Source organism: Phycodurus eques, chromosome 18 (genome assembly GCF_024500275.1).
Source record: "Phycodurus eques isolate BA_2022a chromosome 18, UOR_Pequ_1.1, whole genome shotgun sequence".
In the NCBI taxonomy this organism is placed as follows: Eukaryota; Metazoa; Chordata; class Actinopteri; order Syngnathiformes; family Syngnathidae; genus Phycodurus; species Phycodurus eques.
In genome coordinates this window covers 4,051,984-4,069,261 of record NC_084542.1, presented here as the reverse complement: position 1 = coordinate 4,069,261, position 17,278 = coordinate 4,051,984, and the positions used below count along the sequence as shown (strand labels likewise).

At 39.6% G+C, this 17,278-nt stretch overlaps 1 protein-coding gene across 1 annotated transcript in view; it reads right to left on the bottom strand.

The window, feature by feature from the left end:
- pnocb (prepronociceptin b) overlaps positions 1-17,278 on the bottom strand; it is a 34,385-nt gene that overhangs the window by 5,080 nt on the left and 12,027 nt on the right. Inside the window, exon 2 of the mRNA XM_061704528.1 lies at positions 8,591-8,836. Within this exon, the coding sequence (XP_061560512.1) occupies positions 8,591-8,731 (141 nt within the window). The 5' untranslated portion in view covers positions 8,732-8,836. The remainder of the gene's footprint in view (positions 1-8,590; positions 8,837-17,278) is intronic.

The window sequence follows — 17,278 nt, the reverse complement described above, 5'->3', positions numbered from 1 at the left end:
ACTTACATCTTCCTGAAATTCGTGAACCACATCTTCCCTCCCACAGCTCCTTGACTTAAAATCATCAGTTTGACGTGAGATGCAAAGCCCATTTACTTATCAAATCTTGCTTAAATGAAATGAATTGTTATCAGAAACCTGCAGACATCGAAGGGGATGAGCGCGGCGTGAATTCCGCTGTGAATCTATTAACGGAAATTAATTATCCATCCTAAATGAATCCAGGGGATTCTCCACATCAGATCAGTGAAACAATCTAAAGGAGTTTATGACTGAGAGGCAATGTGTGTATGAGTCATATTTTCATCATCTTGTGAGGACCAGAGGTTATAACAAAAAAAAAAAAAAAAAGGTCATGGTCATACTTTACTTTTTTAGTTTAAAAAATGTGCTTTGCTAACTATAGCACATAACAGTTAATAGTTGCATTATTGACTGTGTTGATTGTGTTAATGGAAATAAATACGTAACTTAAATATATACTACTGTTTTTCCTTAATCGTATAAATATTTTTGGTGAAGGGTGCCCTTTATTTGGTTTGAGCACCTTCCCCCAAAACTTCCTACTACACTACACTATACTGTGTGCATTTGGTGCGTGGATCACACATACCCAAGTCATCGCGTTGAGAACTTTACCAAGCAATTAAGTATGTGCCTCTTCCCATAAGCTAAAACCTTTACCTAACACTAACCTTTGCATCCAACAAAACTCAACCTGCATGATGGTGCTTCTGAATGATAGTTTTTATAGTCCAGCAGACTTGGAAGTGGCTCTGGATCTTCTAATTAGTCAGGTCACGGGCAGAGGAAACTGTGTGTTGGTGGTTATTACGAAAATTACCAGCTTGCTCATGAACTCATTTTCAGAAATAGGCAGATAACAAACTTTTTTTTTTTTTTTTTTTTTTTTTTTACCTGATAGGTAGGCAGTACTTGTATACAAGCAATTAAAAGTAAATTTTTCATTATATGTCTCCTCTAAGAGGATGTCAACCCGACATACATGCCTTACTACGAGGTAGAACACTTTTATGCTAAATTATTACAATTTTCAATTTCAATGGGCACGCTAAGAGTTACTTATAGTACGATCAAAATAATTTTAATGGTTGCCATGGTAACCCCAGAGGACCCAGTTTAGAACTCTGACAGGGCATTCAGGATATTTATAATGCTATGGTAGCACCAGCGATGAGACCCTGTTTATGTCAATATGATGTTATAACATGAATGAGTTTTGTTTTGTGGTTGGCGCGTCCACCTGACAGAGGTTACTGGTTCGAATGTCACATGATCTCAGCTGACTTTCGGTGGGGTTTACCATGGACTGGTGGCCATTCACTCCCAAGGCTCTCCATCAATATGCTGACATGATTATTAACTAGGGAGTACCTGTACAGTATCACAAAGTACATAGTACTCTAACTACATGTTTACGCTATTCCAGGTGAACCTTTGCTGTTTGTACTGGGCAGTGATGCCGGTAACGCGTTACTCCAAAATGCTGCCATTTTGCATCACGAGCAAAGTAACATGGCAAAGTAATGCGTTATTTAGGCCTGGAAAGTAAGAAAACAGACTACAGTTACTTCTTCCTAACAACAGTAGTTACTTCTGTGTCATCTAATCTATATTTCTCATCAAACTCAAACTTGTGGCTGATGACTCATGCAATGAACAGGCTAGCAGTTCAATAACATTACACTCGTTGATCAATAAACACAACGAAGTGATTGGGAGGTGATTGTTTATTATACAATGCACAGTGACGGTACAGTACCGTAAAACTGCAAAGAAATGCACGATTTCACTGTCGCCACACTATTATTTTCTTTTCTTTAGTAAAAAGTGTATTTGGTTGTTGTTAATTTTTTATTTACACATTAAGAATACAATATTACTGGCATGTTAAGCATGCAATGCATTGTGGGTTAATTATTCATACCGAAGTGCGTGGTAATAAATCGTCATACAGGACTGACTCACTGAAGGACTTTCAATACTTCCATCCATCCATTTTCTGAGCCGCTTCTCCTCACTAGGGTCGCGGGCGTGCTGGAGCCTATCCCAGCTGTCATCGGGCAGGAGGCGGGGTACACCCTAAACTGGTTGCCAGCCAATCGCAGGGCACATACAAACAAACAACCATTCACACTCACAGTCACAGTCACACCTACGGGCAATTTAGAGTCTCCAATTAATGCATGTGTTAGGGATGTGGGAGGAAACTGGAGTGCCCGGAGAAAACCCACGCAGGCACGGGGAGAACATGCAAACTCCACACAGGTGGGGCCGGGGATTGAACCCCGGTCCTCAGAACTGTGAGGCTGACGCTCTAACCAGTCGCCCACCGTGCCGCCACTTTCAATTCTAATCTGAAATAATATTTACAATGAAAAGTGAGAACTTTCAACTTCATTGTAGTCCGGAATGTGAGTTGGTTTAACGCGCTGCACGGCTGACTTCACGTAAGTAAGTGCTTCTTCCCCCTGTCAATCACCCAGAGCTTTGCTAGTTAAAGAGTTGCTTAATTTTGACACCTTTTCTTGCTCTTCGCATCAAAATTATGCTGGTGTGTGTGTGTGTGTGTGTGTGTGTTTGTGTGTGTGTGTGCCCAATACACTAATGTACACGCACGTACAAACTCACGCACGCGGTTGTTGCCTTTATGGACCACAATCAGCATCTAGCTAAGCTATCAGTTAAGAGTCTTTCGAGAAGTGTACTGAGAATGGTGTGCTTGTTTACATGTTTATGTACTTACTATATTTGTCATGTCAAGTCTGCACTAAGTTGCTCATTTAATGTGCCTTCAACTACACTAAGACTTTAGTTATTAGTTCATGTTGATGACATCATTCTGTAACTTGTGTGGCGTATATTACCAAGTAATTGGTTCGGTTAAGCTAATGCTTTATTTGTACTGTGGATAAGTGATATTCCTGCCACTCGGTAGCTGCTGAAAGTAACTAAAAAATTACTTTTTTCTAACTTAGTTACTTTTGAAATCAAGTAATCAGTAAAGTAACTAAGTTACTTTTAAGCTCAAGGAATCCGTAAAGTAAGTTACTTTTTCAAGGTAACTGTGGCAACACTGGTACTGGTGGACATTGCGATAATGATTATGGACCTGGGCAAGTAGCCTTCTGATGAACACTACTTTGGAAATCAATACCAACCCTACCTAAAAAAGTCGGCTTGTTATTAAGGCTGCATGATATTAGGGAAAAAAATACATTACAATTTTCTGAAAATTTCACCAGATGTTGGGAACAACCCAAGTAATCCATACATACGAAGAAAGTAGCACAAATAAGATCAGCTATTAAGTTGTGTGTAAAAAATGTGAAAGGACACAGGCAAAAAAGTATTGAACACATGAAGAAAAGGAGGTGCAAAAAGGCATGGAAAGCCAGCACAACACATTAAATCGATCAATAATCAAACAGCAATTCAGCCCCTTGCCAGTACAAATGAATATCAGCTGGTTCAGTCCTAATTAATGGTTGACAAAAAGGTGTCATTACCAAGGTGTGAGTCAAGACACATTTCATCATGGGTAAGAGCAGAGAGCAGTCTCAAGACCATCGCAAACCAATTGTTGCAAAACATAACGATGGTATTGGTTACAGGCACATATATAAGCTTCTGAATGTTCCAGTGAGCACGGTTGGGGCCATAATAATAAGAAGTGGGAAAAAAATAATCAGAAGAGTTGTCCAAGAGCCGAGGACCAGCTGTGGAAAGCTTTAAAAAGACCTGGAAATAGCAGGTACTGTTGTCACAAGAAAAACAGGGAGTAAAGTACTCCACCGCCATGGCCTGTATGCACGCTCACCACACAAGACCCTATTGCTGATATTTAAAGTTTGCTGAACAACATTTGGACAAGACAGTTAAATATTGGGAGAATATAGTCTGATTGGATGAAAGCAAAACTGAACTGTTTGGATTCCATAATGCACACCACGTTTGGAGGAGAAATCACAACAAAGCAAGACATGCGACTAGTTTCTCCATACATGAGGTGTCTTGAAGCTGTCATTGCAAACAAAGGCTTTTGTACAAAGTATTAAATAAGTACCACTTGGCGGGTTCGATACTTCTCCTACCTTTAATACTGTCATTTCACATTATTACACACAACTTAATTTCTGAGTTTATTTGTTCTACTTTCTTTGTATGTATGGATTACTTGGGTTGTTCCCAACATCTGGTGAAATTTTCATGTCAATAGCACCTTTGGAAATATATTTAATGAAAAAAATGGTGACGTCTTAAATACTTATTATAGCTGCTGTTCGTTTGTATGAAGTCTACCTGTATTTAAATGCACTGTAGTATTGAGCAATAGTCCAGCCAGACATGAAGTTAAAATATGCGCTAAAATATGTGTGTGTGGAAAAATGTCAGCCCTCTAACCTTTGATTTTAACAGCTTTGTCTTTGGTGGAAAACATCAAAGTCCAGAAAATGGACAACGGATGCAACGACAATTCATTCATGTAAACCCCTTAAATTCATTTGAAACAGTGCCGTCTGTTTAATGCCTTGATGACATTATGTTGGGCAAAAAACGGAAAGACGACTTCGTCACGTCGGTGTGATATGTTCCGACAATACACTGTCCTTTTCTATATTCAAAAAAGGAGCACCTTTTTATCTCTCTCTGACTATAAAGTGCATTCCACAAAGGTTAAGGAAAGGTGATATAAATGTTAAGGTTAGAAGATTGACTTTCCGGAGCGTCCCTAAAAAACAAAGGCGCTGATATACCCAAGAGGAGATCTGTGTATCGCCGATTGATTGCTATTCCTAAAGTCCCCGGATGTCTGTCACAGCTAATTTGAAATTGAATTTGTCGAACTGAATCTGAAATGATCAAACTGAACGTGAAAATATACGATTTTAATTTTAATTGCGGTTAAAATAATTTGATATTCACTTATTGGACTTCAATTACAAACTAATAAATTCAATTTCAAATTATACTATTCAGGTACAGTATTTAAATGCAATGTTTCAAATTAAACAAAACAGATTGAAATGTGTTTATATAAATTCAATTTTTAATGCAATTATTCAAGTGTAGACATTCAAATATGAATGATTCAAATTCAGTTCCAGCTGGCACATATTGTAGTCTTTCATGCCTACTGTACTGTAGAGTCATTAGCACATTCCTAACACTATTAATTTTTATTTTTAATCATTCTGTTATTTTACACCTATGTTTTAATATATATTTCTATATTTGAGTGCATTACTTTGGCAAAACTCGTATACATCGGAAGTTTGTCCTGTCAATAATGCTGTGGCTCTCTCCCCTCCCCAAAGTGTAATCTGTTGCGACATGCATTCAATTGTCACAATACGAACAGAGATACAGTTAATCCAGGCCTATAATTGTTTCCCGTGTCCTCATTATAGTTATATAACAAACAAAAAAGTAGATAACACTCGAGGTTGCTCCATGTCCAACCAGTCCTTTTGCTGGTCACTTGTTAATATTACAGTTGATTGACTGCATATCAATACACCAACATTGCGCATGTGACACAGCAACCTCCGATGTGACTGTTGTGCACACATGCATTGTGATGACAATGCTCAAACGATATATTGGGAAGCTCTATTTGTTATTTCACCAGAAAGACAAAGCACTACACAGTGACCATGTCAGATGCTTCGTTTCCAATGATGTGCCAATGACGTGCCATTATAATGTCATTATGTTTCATTATTATCATTATTGTGCGTCTCTGATTGAGTGGGACAAATGTGCTGGGTGCATTTTCATCATCCACTGAGGCTACCAAATACGGTTCCTAGTGCATGAAAAGGGTTCAAAATAAATAACTTTTCACTACATGGGGAAGAAATACACAATGTTACCAGGAAACCGCTGTGACACTAAATGCATGTTAATAATATTCACTTTTAATAGCAAAGCAATTTAGTAACATTATAACAAATCCTATAACGAGTCCACAGTCATGCTGAGAGTGTATTTTGGCACAGCTGTGCTTCACACAGATGCTATTCCACCCTGAACTCAACCAAAAGTGGCCTTGCACACAATCTAATTTCCAAACAGCCAGAGAGAGAGAAATGCCACCGAGTAAAAACAGTCGGTGGGCAACCTTGAATTGTGGTTGGATGGCTAATTTAGCCAATAATGATGCTGAGGAAGACAGCTGGGACCTTTATGAAAGCTGTAATAGAACTATGCAATTGACTGCTGCTTAGTCTCATTGGGCTGGGCATACACCGCTGACTGACACATTTGATCAGCTCTTCATTGTGTTAGTCGCTTTCACGATGAGCCAAAGATGGAATCCACTGAGCCATCCATTGTTCCCCACTCCAGACGTGAGTGAGTCTGGCAACAATCTTACGATATCAGGACACGCAGATTCATGGGGGCAAAAACCAATACACGTGCACACGACCATGCAGCCACACTGATATAAAAAATGAGCATATGCTCTGTTAACTAATTTTCCTCATCCACCTCACGGTACCTACTCGGCTCTGCTAGGGTGCGCTCACCTTGGTATTGCGCTGTCGGTTGCCACATCAAATCAGTACTGCTTCAGCAGTCATGGGAAACTGAAAAACATACCTCACTGAACGCAGCAACCAGAGCTAGACACATCAGCAACAAAAAATGTTGCATTAACTTTTATTAAATGAATGGAAAATGCATCCATTCATGTTCTGTACTGCTTATCCTCAATATGGTCGCGGGCGTGCTGTTGCAGCTATCTTCGGTGAGAGGCAGGGTACACCCTGAACTGGTCGCCAGCCGATCGCAGCCTTTGAAATGCAGTATCTCTTAATTTATAGAAAGTCAAGGACAGGGGAGGCCAATTAATTTTCCAAAGGGGGCATGAGAGAAACTGGAACAATTTTCGAGGGCCTCAATTATGTTCAATTTAATGTCCTTACTGTATATATATATATATATCAGTAAACTGTATTGTGTTGATAAGCTGCTACAGTAAACCCCCGCTATTTGTGTGGGATAGAGACCGAGCCCTGCCATGAATAGGGAATAATTGAAGTCCACTAAATACAGGTAATCCCCAACCCAAATCACTTAAAATGAAGAGGATCATAAAGCATCAACACCATCCATCAAACATGTATACAATCATGAACCTATGGTACATAAACAACTGTATTCATTAGATAAATTATTTAACACGAACAAACAACCTTCACGAGACTCATAAAAAGTATTAGCTAGCATACTAGCCTAAATAATACATACGCACAAACTGACTTGCCATCAGATCATATCTCAAATATCAACATCAAATATGCCTAGTAGCATGTTACACAATCTGCATCAAGTTATTAAACTCAGCTTTTGACTTTGAGTTGTTCTTTCTTATTTCTTTTATGCGACGTGGCGGATATCAATAATAACCGGAGAGCGGAGTAACGGCATTCATCATCCAACATGTCTATTTTGTGTGCATGTGCTTGTGTATGTGTAATTGCAAAATGTGCTTGGGCCAGGGAAAGGGACATAGATAACATCCATCCATCCATCCATTTTCTGAGCCGCTTCTCCTCACTAGGGTTGCGGGCGTGCTGGAGCCTATCCCAGCTGTCATCGGGCAGGAGGCGGGGTACACCCTGAACTGGTTGCCAGCCAATCGCAGGGCACATACGCACAAACAACCATTCGCACTCACATTCGCACCTACGGGCAATTTAGAGTTGTCAATTAACCTACCATGCATGTTATTGGGATGTGGGAGGATCCGGAGTGCCCGGTGAAAACCCACGCAGGCACGGGGAGAACATGCAAACTCCACACAGGCGGGACCGGGGATTAAACCCCACTCCTCAGAACTGTGAGGCAGACGCTATAACCAGTCGTCCACCGTGCCACCCATAGTTAACATAATAATAAATAATAAATGCAATGCCTTAACCTTGTTCACGTTAGATGTAACCAAAAGGCTAGCGCTTCCTCCTACCTATTCCCCTGTTAACTAAGAATGCTATGCTCGCTTGATCGTGGGGTTTTTTTTTTGCCCGAATTAATTACACAGATATGCTCTTTGGACTGTAAAATGGATAGTGCGCCACAGTCTGCTCAGCTTATCATTCAGTCAAACTCACTGTAAACATCTCATATTTGCATATTTGACACTTGATGGAGGTTTCGTTCTCAGTTTATCGCTTTAGAAGTGGCTACTTTGCCATCCTTAGCAGCCTTACTATCTTCTTTGCGCACCGATTTACTGTACATATTCCACTCACCTTATCCTTCTCAGCCACAGGTTATGCTGGATTGATTTTAAAATAAATTTAAAAAATACTGACACAAATCTTTTGGGGTAAGTATCTGGCTCATCCTATCTATCCTGAACACGTATTGTTCACAAACATTCTGGGGGGGGGGGTAAATCACATTAATGTACGTATGTGGTGAAGCTGTAATAAATGAAGTTTAACATGCCTACAACACTACCGGTAAAAAGTGTTAGGGAGTAATAGTGACCTGACACACAATGTTTCTTGATAGCTTGAGACACCCACACACACGCAGGCACAAAACACGCACTTACCATGGTGTTGAAGGCTTGATGCAGTTGCTGCTGCTGCTCCAGGAGCAGACCACAGGCCACACACGCTCCCTGGCAGTCACTGTGTCCAGGGGTGAAGAAACATGGAAGCAGAACCAGCAGGCACCACAGTGGGATCTTCATGGCTCTGCACACCCAGATAGGCAGGACCAAACAGGAGCCCAACAGGCAGAGACGTCAAGAAGAAGGGTCAACAACAGCTGGATAAGGTCAGGGATTAAGTCCAGCCTAAGGGAAAGAAAGTGATTACACGTGATTGCATCATTTCTCGTTTCAAGGAATTATTAGCTTTTTTTTTTTTTCCCAAACATTGGTGGTGGGAGAATGTCCAGCCAACATCAGGAATAGTGTTGGTGTGATAAACGGAACAGTGCAACCCGAGGCAATGAATGAGAAAATGGTGTGCATGAAGCAAAATGCAGAGGGCTTCAATGGAAGTCCAACAGAACATCGAGATTTGTATAAGTGGATTTGTGCAACGTGCGCCATTCCCCACACTTGCAAAACACATTGGAGCAATTTTTGTCAGGCTGACAGAACCATGTGGGGACCGACCAATATTATGGATTAGTAACAAAAAAATAATAATAATATTAAATGGACCAAATTTGGATAAAGGCGGTTTCGGAAAAAGCCAGCAATATTTTTCTGATACCTAATCATCTGCAAATAAGCTGATATAAACCTGTAGTTATGTTTCATATACCTCTAAATATTCCTCTTTGCACTTCTCTTTAGATGCCATACATTGGCTATTTATCTGTGGCCAACAGAATAACAATCTCTACTATTAGTATAATTGTTTTTTTCACAATAATGATTCAACCTTTTGGGACAAAAGTACTGCATGCAAGGGTTCACAAAGTTGTAAGCTTACTGGTTATCAGTCCAGGGTTTAATCCGCAAGTATAGCCTTAAATCTGCTTGGGACAACAACAACAACAACTTCCGCTGAAACTTTTAGCATGATAAGTAGTATAGAAAATGACTAGAGCAGCACACAATATATGTATATACTGTATTTTGATTTTCATCACATTCTTCTTCACAGATGAGAGAACTCACACGGTTCTTGTGCCTCACAGAGAAGCACGCAGGGTCCATTCTGAACAGTGTGCAGTGAACTCCCACAAGAGGAACCAAAATGGTTCCTTGATGTATACTAAAAAAAAAAACAAATGCACTGCTGAAAAGCTGAGAGGATAGTAACACTTTGCTCTATGCAATGCGGCCTCTTCTGGACCCCATCTATCATGTGGGTGGCCCCCATGTCTTCTAATATAACAGGTTACGGGGGGGGGAAAGCCACTCAGATCATTTTAAATTGCTTTTGCTCATACACAGCTGCCTGGCTTGTTGGTTTATGGATCACAAACAAGATAAACCGCATGCGCCTGTTATGCGCAGTAAATGTTGAGCTTCACCGAAGCCACAACAAGAGTAGATGACAGACTGCTGATTAAGGGTTGATTTGAACATTATAAACTATTCGTTTTTGTAAGCAACTTACTCGGCACCTTTTGATAAAACCACGTGACAACGACAGCGATTTCTAACCCACCTGTTTTGCATGTCCTATGCCGACTGAATACAAAAGGCAATAGCCATAAACAATGTCACAGATTCATTTGGACCTATGTTATGCATAAAAGAGTAGAGAATATGTCTGATTTTGATGGCATGGGACCTTTAAGAAGTTGTATTCGAAACTCACTTCGAGCATGAGCTGCAATGTAGTTAAGTTCCCACTTGCAAACGTCTTAAAAGCTCTTGTGAAGACAGAGAAGTGAGCTACTGATGACTCAATAATATTGCACTCAGTACATCATATTGAGAGTGAATGAAAATCTTTGAGAAGCAACTTGCGTGGGTGGAATATTGATGGATACACTGGAGCGCGTATTCAAATAACAAAAAAAATAACAGTGTGACCATTCCCACGTGGTCACATTACACATAGTCAATAGAATGTGAAAGAGGCTGTATGTCGCAGTGGTTCATTTAGAAATACACATGCAAGGCTTCATGGGAAATCGTTGGGGAGATGTTTGTTCTCCTTATTGAAACGTTTGGTGTGATCGTCACCTGCCTGCTGACGAAGTCCATTTCATACTGTTGTGTTCTCCCTTAAGTGGTCCTCTCTGATCGAGTTAATGGACACATTGGTGACCCGAAGTATTCACGCTGGTGCCAATCTTCAATGTGTTCTCGCCATACAAAGACAGCTTTCACACACACTCGTCCACATTATCAATAAACGAAGAGATGAGCTGTGTCTTCATTGTTTTTGTTTTCGCCGCAGCATACACAGAGTATCCATTTATTTGCTTGGCAAGAATTCTTTCTATGTCCATTTCACAAGTCAGTAAGCAATTGTCCTTATTAATGTTCCCATATTACTTTCCTTTACAATTTAGCTGTGTTCTCAACTATGTTTTCAGTGACTAGGAGTGCTCTTTAATAAGGTAGTAAGAGACGGCTGTCTATTTATTTTATCAGCCTGCATCAATACTTGACAAAGGGCAGAACACTTTTCTTTTTGTAGTTTGGACTTCCTCACAATCAAAGGTTCTGGATCTGATTCGCAGTACTGTGTGGAGTTTGCAGTTCTCCCTCCTCCTCATATGTTGGTTTTCTTCCGCGTACTTGGTTTTCCTCCCAAAATGAAAAAAATGGGCATTATGTTGGGTAAATTGATAAATCAATAGGTGTAAATATGAGAGAATGGTGGTCTGTCTGTGTGTCGTGTGATTGTCCAGTTCATCCGTGAACAAACATTTTCCCTGACAGCAAAAAAATAGTTTTATTTGTCGACGAGAATGGTTAATCCTTCCATTGAAATGAAATATGACGAGCACTTTATACATAGAAATTGAAAAAAGGCATGCCTAAATTTTGTGACATAATTGTATCGAGGAAGTCCTTTATTAAAATGAACAAAGTACCTATTGTTTTGTTAGGAAATAAGTTTAGCCTCTGAAATTGATCAAGTCGTGTAATTTGCATTATAACTACAGTAAGGGAAAAACCTATTTGAAAGTGAGTCTCATAAAAAGAATTGTGTTTGCTTTATGATAGTGTATTATGTTTTCTATGTGTACTGAGTGCATTGTTGCACAAGAATTTGTGTTATTGGGAGAGCTTGTGTGTTGAGAGCAAAAAATTTGTACAGCTACGCCGTAATAGTGGTAAACTATCCTCCGCATGTCTTCCAGACACGAACATTGTTAGAGTTTCGTGTTCTGTAGTGCCCTGTCCGCCCATGCGCTATGATGATAAATCATTCAAGTATCTCCCATCTGTCTAGTTTACCTGCTTCAAATTTGGTTGCAATCTTAAAATAAATCTCGAAGATAAGTTCCTCTTTTAAACAGCAATGCATTTGGCCCAAGAATAATAACAACAATGCAATTTCAAGAGTGCCTTAAAAAAAAATATATTAAAAAAAAAACTTGAGTCCCGAAGGCAGCTGCAGTAAGGATCCAAATTGTTGGATTTGAACTATAACATGAAAAAAAAATAATGATTCCGAAGTTTGAGAACATCGAAATACAGCAAGCCAAAAACACTAAAAAACAAACAAGCCTGCCTGAAAATCACGAGACGAACAAATGCATATGTTTTATTCTGACATAAGCCTTCATGTGCATGAAGAGGAGAGAGTGAGTCTCGTCTTAATTTTACAGTATTATTATACAGAGAAAGTCCATTAAAGAGTCAATAGTATCCTTGATGAAGTTAATGTCCTTCCCCTGTAGTAAATGCTAAATTGTAACCACCGTGGGACAAAATAATGGAAAATGTTCCATTCGTCAATTTTCCATGGGACTGTCCTCATTAGGGTCGCAGATGATCTACATCCAGCACAATCACACATTTGGACAATATAGAGTCTTCATTTAACCTAACATGCCAGTTTTGGGCATGTGGTAGGGAGCCGGAGTAAACGGAGAAAACCCATACGGGCACAGCAGAACCATGGAAAATCTGAAAATTCTATATTTTGGACAATATACACATATGTTCAGCTCAATGGATTGGTGTCATTTACGAATGCAACAAGCATTATGAGGGTTGAAAGAGAGTTGCGTGGAAAAAGCTTTTAAGTCAAGCAGTAAGCAGAGTCTGCTAGTTGAGCACTTTACATGAGGAGTAAACCGAGGTCACTTTATGACTGGTTATTAGTAGCTCAGTCTGTGAGCCACTTGACATCCACTATCATGGTACATTGACAAGAGGCTTAGAAATATGAGTAGCTTGTCTCTGGTTTAATGCTGTTGGCTGCTCAGCGTCGTAACACAAAAACTATCTGGGCACGCTATTTATTCAATGAATAATTCAATCAATTGTCAAGTGTGTAGAATCATTCATTATCAACACATCAACATTTTGGGCAATTATAAATGATTAACCTTGTGCGAAGCAAGGGCCATAAAGGCATAATTTGATTAGTTTAGTGTGGAGCCCTGACTTCAACGCTGTCAAACACCTGCGGGATGTACTCCAACAAAAATTGTGAACCGCATCACAACCGTCTTGATCACTGACCTCACAAATGTTCTTCTGGATGAAGAGACACACTCCAAAATCTTGTAGCAAGGGGCTTTTAGTAATTATTCAACTGTGTATGAATTTAAAAAAAAAAAAAAATGTGATCATAGTTGGTTAAAATTACAGTATGTGTTTTGACAGCGTCATTATTTTATCTACAATATCTCATTGTGTTGTCTGCAGGCTCCAATTGGAACACCCACTTAGGTTACCGAATATGATTCTTTTCTCAGGAAAAAAAAATGAAAGAGTTTTTCAAGACATTTTCCTAGCATCCAAAATGGTAATGGTGTGTCATTTACAAAATGCTTACCATGCAATTCCTCAGAGCTCCATGCATAACTTTGGACAAGCCCATTATATGAATAGCAACATATAATAATAGAGGTTATGACAAGTTTGCACATTTGCTGTTTCTCAAAAAGCCATTTTGCAGCAGAAATAATAGCAAAACAGCATCCCTTTAGACATAACCTTGGGTCCTGGCGTTCATCAGCAAACTTTTTTCTCGATTTTTCTTGTGCTGAGGGCATTCTGACAACTGCGACAGCTTCTCTACATCTTGTAACGCTTCATATCGCTGTATAGTACTTTAAATTTAAATTGAATTTTTGACCATTGTTTGGCCGACGCTGTGAACCATCAACCCATGACACTCTATTTTCTGCTCTGTTAAGCAGAGATGGTGGGAAGGACGGATGGATGGATGAATGGGTGGATGGATAGATGGATGGATAGGTTGGGTGGCTTAGGTAGGTAGATAGATAGGTAGGTACACATCATAACACAGATGAACGAAACAACTTTGCTCATCATTTACTTTATAACACTTATCCTGATCATCGAAAAACAGGTATACATACACAGTATTTCATCCATCCAGCCATCCATTTTCTGAGCCGCTTATCCTCACTAGGGTCGCGGGCGCGATGGAGCCTATCCCAGCTGTCATCGGGCAGGAGGCGGGGCACACCCTGAACTGGTTGCCAGCCAATCGCAGGGCACATCGGAACAAACAACCATTCGCACTCACAGTCATGCCTACGGGCAATTTAGAGTCTCCAATTCATGCATGTTTTTGGGATGTGGGAGGAAACCGGAGTGCCCGGAGAAAACCCACGCAGGCACGGGGAGAACATGCAAACTCCACACAGGCGGGGCCGGGGATTGAACCCGGGTCCTCAGAACTGTGAGGCTGACGCTCTAACCAGTCGTCCACCGTGCCGCCACAGTATTTAAAATTTTTTTTATTTATTTTTAATTCATTTTCATTTGTATTTAGTTTTATTTAGGGTAATCAGGTGAGTGGTGGGGCCGCGCCCTTGCGCCCTCTCTTGGCTAGCTGCTGATGTTAGGAAAGTGTCCACTACACAGAACACTTTCCTCTCTAGGAACCAAAACTAAGTATTGTGTCGTGCCAAGAGTCTCGGAGCTCATTACAGACATAAATGAGTTGGGATGGGGAAAAGATCAACACTCACTATTAAAGGAACCTTTTCTTTCTAAATGAAGGAAGGCATATAAAGAAAATAAATTAAAACGGACCACAGCGAAGAGGCATATGTCCTTCTGCTCTTCAAAATAGTGCTGCCATCACCTTAATGGTTTTACCCAGACTCAAAACAGCACACCACAACAACTACGCTTGTTTTGTGCTTCCATTAGTGTTAACAAAGACCCTGAAATTGTTATTTTACCTTTGGAAACAGGACTCAATCAGAGCATTCATACAAGCACCACTAGTGTGGTGCTTTTACTGTGCATTTCCTGAGTACATCCGTTGTCTACGCCTAAAAATACACAAGAACAAAGTCTGTTCCACCACTTTTAAAAAAGGGAGCCTAATGTGATGTGTTTGCACATGGAACTTTACGAGAGTCTGAGCAGGGCTGTACAAGTTATTAATAAAATAAAACTAATAGTCATTGAAATTAGCATCAGCAGCTGTGATGAAGGGTGAGAACGGGCGGAGGATGTGCAAGGTGAAATGAATCGGAGAAAGGGGACAAGGGAAGAAAAAGCTCGGGTGCTGTGACTCACTCTATCTCGTCCATTAGTTGCCTGCATGAAACTGAAAGGCACAAAGCAGTCTGCTAATGCACAGATAACCTAGAGGTCTCTCTCTGTCTCTTCCTTTGTTACCTCCTTGCTCTCTAGTTTGCATCTACTTAGATGCTCACGTTGCACAATTTCTACCCGAAACTACCTGTCTTCCCGCTCCCTTCTCCTTCTCAATTCCTCCCCCCCTATGAATTAATGACCAGGATCTCTCATCTCTATTGACATATTGCGAAGGTTCCTGGCCATTTCTAGGAGATGTGGTTACTTTTTAGGGACGAAAATGATTAAAATTCCCGTTCTGTCTATTACATCCCACGGGTCATAAACGTTACTCGATTAATTCCTTATAACCCGAGGAGATTCATTAGTGTTTTATCGCCGTACATTCTGTGACCGCTTGATCAAAATGCGTTGATCTGAGATAATGTGCCAGTAAAATTCGGTTTGACGTATGAAAGGAGAGGAGAGAAAGACAAAGACTGCAATCATAATACTGATTTGGAATTGTTTTTTTGTTTGTTTTTTTTACAAGCTGGTTCAGATGCAGTTATTAGGTTGGAAACATTAGCCTTGGAGACTCCTCACATGCCCTACAACATATTTCTTGTAATATTACAACTTAATTTCCCTAACCTCTTTTTTAAATAATATTAAACAAATTATCATAATCTAGTGACTTCCTTCTCATAAATTGAAAATGTTCCTTCAGTACAGCCCTAATGAGAGATGGGTAGTAACGAGCTACATTTACGCATGTAACTTTTTGCATACATTGTATTTGTCAGTTTAGTTTTAATGCAACATGCTTTTTACTTGTGTATTTTTGTTAAGAAGAAACACCATTACATAAAGGTACAGTAGATTCTGTTCAATTTTCAACTTTTCATCTAAAGTTATTTATTATCGCTTGTGCGATCTATGTTGGTTCATCAGAGACTTGTGTGACATGCCTCTTTTTCACCAATCCAACATAACTACGAGTGACATTTGATTCCATTTGACAATCAAACGGAGCCAGGCAGTCCCACGTAGCCCCATACAGAAGAAAAGTTTTCAAAGTGGCTTATTTCCATAAAAAATGTCAGAAATATATATTTCCCTTCCAGGTAGGCTTAGCTCAATCGCATCCCGAGTGAGGATAAGTGCGATATAAAATGGATGGTAAAACTACAAAAAAGAACCGCGATGTCATGCGCTGTCATTTGTGTCTGCCTGACAATGTTGACATTTCAGCCTCCAAAACTTCAGAAACATACAATAGGCTGTCTCCATTTGCGCTTGCAAAAAGTAACGCTCCGTGGAATAAAACCAGCAGGGTAAACCACAAGATGTGAATGCAAATGGCAGTTTGTCCGACCCACTCAGACCCATTGGGAATTTTCTGTTCCTCGCTGTAGAAAGGGTTGTGCGCATTCAAATGTAGCAGGGAGAAAAGAAATCTGCGATGTGGTCACAGCACTGAAGATAAAGGTAAAAATTGGCAGAATTTATTATGTTTTTGAATAAAGAAACAGATTTCAGGATCATTGATGTGGGTGAACCCACCTGTCGAACTTCAATATAATCAAATTATAGATAATTATCTAATTCATCTCTAATTAAGATCTGCCTGGGGAGGCTTTTGTGCTGTTTCACATGTTTAAACAAAGAAATTTAATTTAAGACAATTTATTCTGGTTGAATTTGCCTTAGTTTGTGTTATTGTTTTATCGTGATGTTGTTGGGCAATATTTCAATTTCTGCATTCCTACTTTATATTTAAAAATAAATCAGAAGTTACTCACCAGTTACTCATAAATGGAATGATTTAGTTTTTTTTTTTTTTTTTTTTCTGAATACTTACTATTACTCAAGTAATTATTTGGAGGACTACTTTTTACATTTATTGTCATATTATTCTACAGTAAGAGTGATCTTACTTGAGAAAAATTTTTGGCGACTCTATACGTGCCTATGAAAATTCTCATTCATCCAGGTATTTTTATTCTCAGGGCATTGGATCGATCAGAACTGGACTGATTTTGTCTGACTTAAAAGACGTTTCGCCTCTCATTCGAG